General features: G+C 35.3%; 1 protein-coding gene across 1 annotated transcript; it reads left to right on the top strand.

Annotated features, from left to right (window-relative positions):
• The first annotated feature begins 1,121 nt into the window (after positions 1-1,121).
• Positions 1,122-3,140, top strand: LOC120072043. Its single transcript, XM_039024466.1, is given in 3 exon segments — positions 1,122-2,790; positions 2,793-3,033; positions 3,137-3,140. Coding segments are annotated over 3 exon segments (1,914 nt in total).
• The last annotated feature ends 436 nt before the right edge of the window (positions 3,141-3,576 follow it).

Here is a 3,576-nt window from a genome sequence, read left to right as displayed (position 1 = left end):
CATTTGACTATAGCATTGTTCCTGTAGAAGTGTTATCTTACTTTGTTTCAATTTATTTATTTTACTTTTATTTTTTCCCATTAGAATTTGACTTACTCTTGTAGGTTAAGACTACTACAACTTTACTTTCAAAACTTCTTCAAATTAGCCTGGATCTTAAAGAAAAAAAAAGTCAGCAAAAAAAAAAAAAAAACATTAGCAAAAAAAAAAAAAAAAAAAAGAAGAAGAAAAACAGTAGCTGAAAAAAAAGAAAAAAAGAAATCAAAGATCCAAAGCACATGAAAGTTTCTTGTCATTCATTTGAGGAAAAAAAATCCAGATTGTTTTATTTTTAGTGTAAGTTTATTTACTCTAATCTTAGTTTGTGAGAGTTGATCATTATGATTTTTTTTTTATCAAACTTTTAGTGAGATTGCACCAAAAATATAAGCCAACCCTTACATCTTTGACCTAGTACCAAAAGCTTACCCTTGAGTGATAAACACGAGTGTTCTTGAGTGAAATTGGGAGAAGTGTGGTGAGGTCCTTTTATTAGGGTGAAGGAGTACCACAAGTACAAGATACTAATATGACTATTCTTCAAGCCATTCAAGGCATGATGGAAATGATGAGGGAAGATAGGCAAGAAAGAAGGGCACAAAAACAAAGAGTCTTACAAGAAGATGAAGGAGTAATTGACTTAGTTGAACAAGAAAGACAAATTGGAGGAAGAGGAAACATGAGAGGAAGAGGAAGAAATAATATGCACCCTAGACGAGGAGAAAGAATCTATGAAGATAGAGATAGTGGAATCAAGCTCAAAATTCCACCATTTTGTGGAACGTCAGATGCGAAGGCATGAATGGGAAAGGAAGATAGAACATGTGTTTGATTGCAACACATTCAGTGAGAATAAGAAGATGAGACTTGCCATTGCTGTGTTCACTAACCATTTGGGAAATTGGTACCAACATCTCAAATCTGAGAGAAAGAGGAAAGAGGAGGATCCCATTGAAACTTGGGAAGAACTTAAAGAAGCCATGAGAAAGAGGTATGTTCCAAAACATTATGAAAGAGATTTTAGAACTAAATTGCAAGTTTTGAGGTAGGGAACAAAAAGTGTAGCTGAATATTATCAAGAGATGGAAACTTTGATAGAAAGAGCAAATATTCCAGAAGAAGAAGAAGATACCATGTCTAGATTCCTTGGAGGTTTAAATCAAGAAATTGCTCATATCGTTGATAGATATCCTCAACTATACTTGGAAGATATGTATCATTATGCAATCAAAATTGAAGAACAATTGAGAGAAGAAAAGGAACATTCCAAGAGGTATAATTCTAAAGCTAATACCTTTTCAAATTCTAATGTTTGGAACAAGGATGGTTTTGTGAATAGGGGTGAAGCAAAAGGGAAGTTTGTGGCTCTTAAAAGAGTGGAAGCCGGTAGCACCTATACGAAAAAGAATGAAGCTTCAAAGGAGGAAAGAGAGAAATCTAGTTCCATTCAATGTTGGAAGTGCAAAGGATTTGGGCACATGAGCAAATATTGTATTAATAAAAAAGTCACAGTCATAAGAAATGGAATTATTGATTCTGAAGATGAATGTGATGAACAAGGTGGCAGCCTTGAGGAAGAATCCGAAGCTTTTGATGATGAGTCCATTGAAGAAGGTAACTCTATATCCTTAGTTGCAAGAAGAGTACTTAATGTGCAAGTCAAGGAGGAGAAAGTTGAAGATCAAAGGGAGAACTTATTTCACACAAGGTGTTTGATTGAAGGAACCCCATGTAGCTTGGTGATTGATAGTGGAAGTTGCACAAATGTAGTAAGTAGCTTTCTTGTAAAAAGACTCCAACTCACTACTCATCCACATCCAATACCATATAAACTTCAATGGTTAACAAACACAGGAGAATTGAAGGTAAACTCCCAAGTTCTTATTTCTTTTACTTTGGGAAGATATAAGGATGAGGTTCTTTGCGATGTAGTACCTATGCATGCGGGTGATATGTTATTGGGCCGACCTTGGCAATATGATAGAGAAGCCACATATGATGGTTTGTTGAACAAGTACACATTTACTTTGAATGGGAAGAAGTTTACTTTGCTTCCATTATCTCCATATGAAGTACAATGCGATCAAGTGAAATTAGAAAAAGAAAAAAGAAAAGAATTTGAGGATCAAGAGAGGAGAGAAGAAAGTAAGTTAAAGGAGAAGAGCGAAAAAAGAGAGAAAAGTGAGTTGCAAAAGGTGAGTGAAAATCAAGAGAGAAAAAAGAGTGATTTTGAGGAAAAAATAAAGAATGTGAGTTTAGTTATGAGAAAAGGGGAAGAGAGGAATACGTTTTCATTCGAAGCACCAAACTTTGTACTTATGTGCAAAGGAATGTGTTTAGTATCTGAACCTAACTCTAATGATGGTTTGCCTAGTGCTTTTAAATCTCTTTTGCAGGAATTTAATGACATGTTTCCACATGAAGATGTACCTACGGGTCTACCTCCTTTAAGAGGAATTGAGCACAAAATTGACTTCATACCCGGGGCAATGCTTCCAAATATGGCGGCATACAGGACCAACCCAATCGAGGCCAAGGAAATTCAAAGGTAAGTGGAAGAACTCATGGGTAAAGGTTATGTTCGAGAAAGCATGAGTCCTTGTTCAATTCCAGTCATTTTAGTGCCCAAGAAAGATGGAACATGGAGGTTGTGTGTTGATTGTCGAGCCATCAACAAAATAACGATAAATTATCGACATCCTATTCCTAGATTGGATGACATGCTAGATGAATTAAATGGTGCAAACTTGTTTAAAAAATTGATTTTAAAAGTGGTTACCATCAAATTTGAATGCATGTGGGAGATGAGTGGAAAACGACTTTCAAAACAAAATTTGGTCTTTATGAGTGGCTTGTTATGCCATTTGGTCTTACCAATGCACCAAGTACTTTTATGAGGCTAATGAATCATGTTTTGAGAGAATACATTGGAAAATTTGTTGTGGTATACTTTGATGAAATTCTTGTTTACTCTAAAAATTTGAATGAACATATGTCTGTCTCTTATACACATCTAGATGTGTATAAGAGACAAGATCATGAAAGCTTGAAGCACCTCAAAAGCCAAAAAAAGTTGAACAAGTGGCATGCTAAATAGGTAGAGTTCATTGAGACATTTCCATATGTCATTCATTACAAGAAAGGTAAGGATAATGTGGTGGCTGATGCATTACTGTCTCTTATACACATCTAGATGTGTATAAGAGACAGACTTAGCTACCCCACATATGATAAGGAATTATTGCACTTGTAAGGGCTTTGCAAGTTTGGCAACATTACTTGTGGCCAAAAGAGTTTGTCATCCACACGGATCATGAAAGCTTGAAGCACCTCAAAAGCCAAAAAAAGTTGAACAAGTGGCATGCTAAATAGGTAGAGTTCATTGAGACATTTCCATATGTCATTCATTACAAGAAAGGTAAGGATAATGTGGTGGCTGATGCATTATCAAGAAGGTATGCATTGTTTTCTTCCCTTAGTGCAAAAATTCTTGGTTTTAAACACATGATTGATTTGTACAAGTAGAGGCATCTGAAT

The sequence above is a fragment of the Benincasa hispida genome, chromosome 2, assembly GCF_009727055.1.
Source record: "Benincasa hispida cultivar B227 chromosome 2, ASM972705v1, whole genome shotgun sequence".
Taxonomy (NCBI): Eukaryota; Viridiplantae; Streptophyta; class Magnoliopsida; order Cucurbitales; family Cucurbitaceae; genus Benincasa; species Benincasa hispida.
This window is presented reverse-complemented; position numbering and strand designations above follow the sequence as displayed.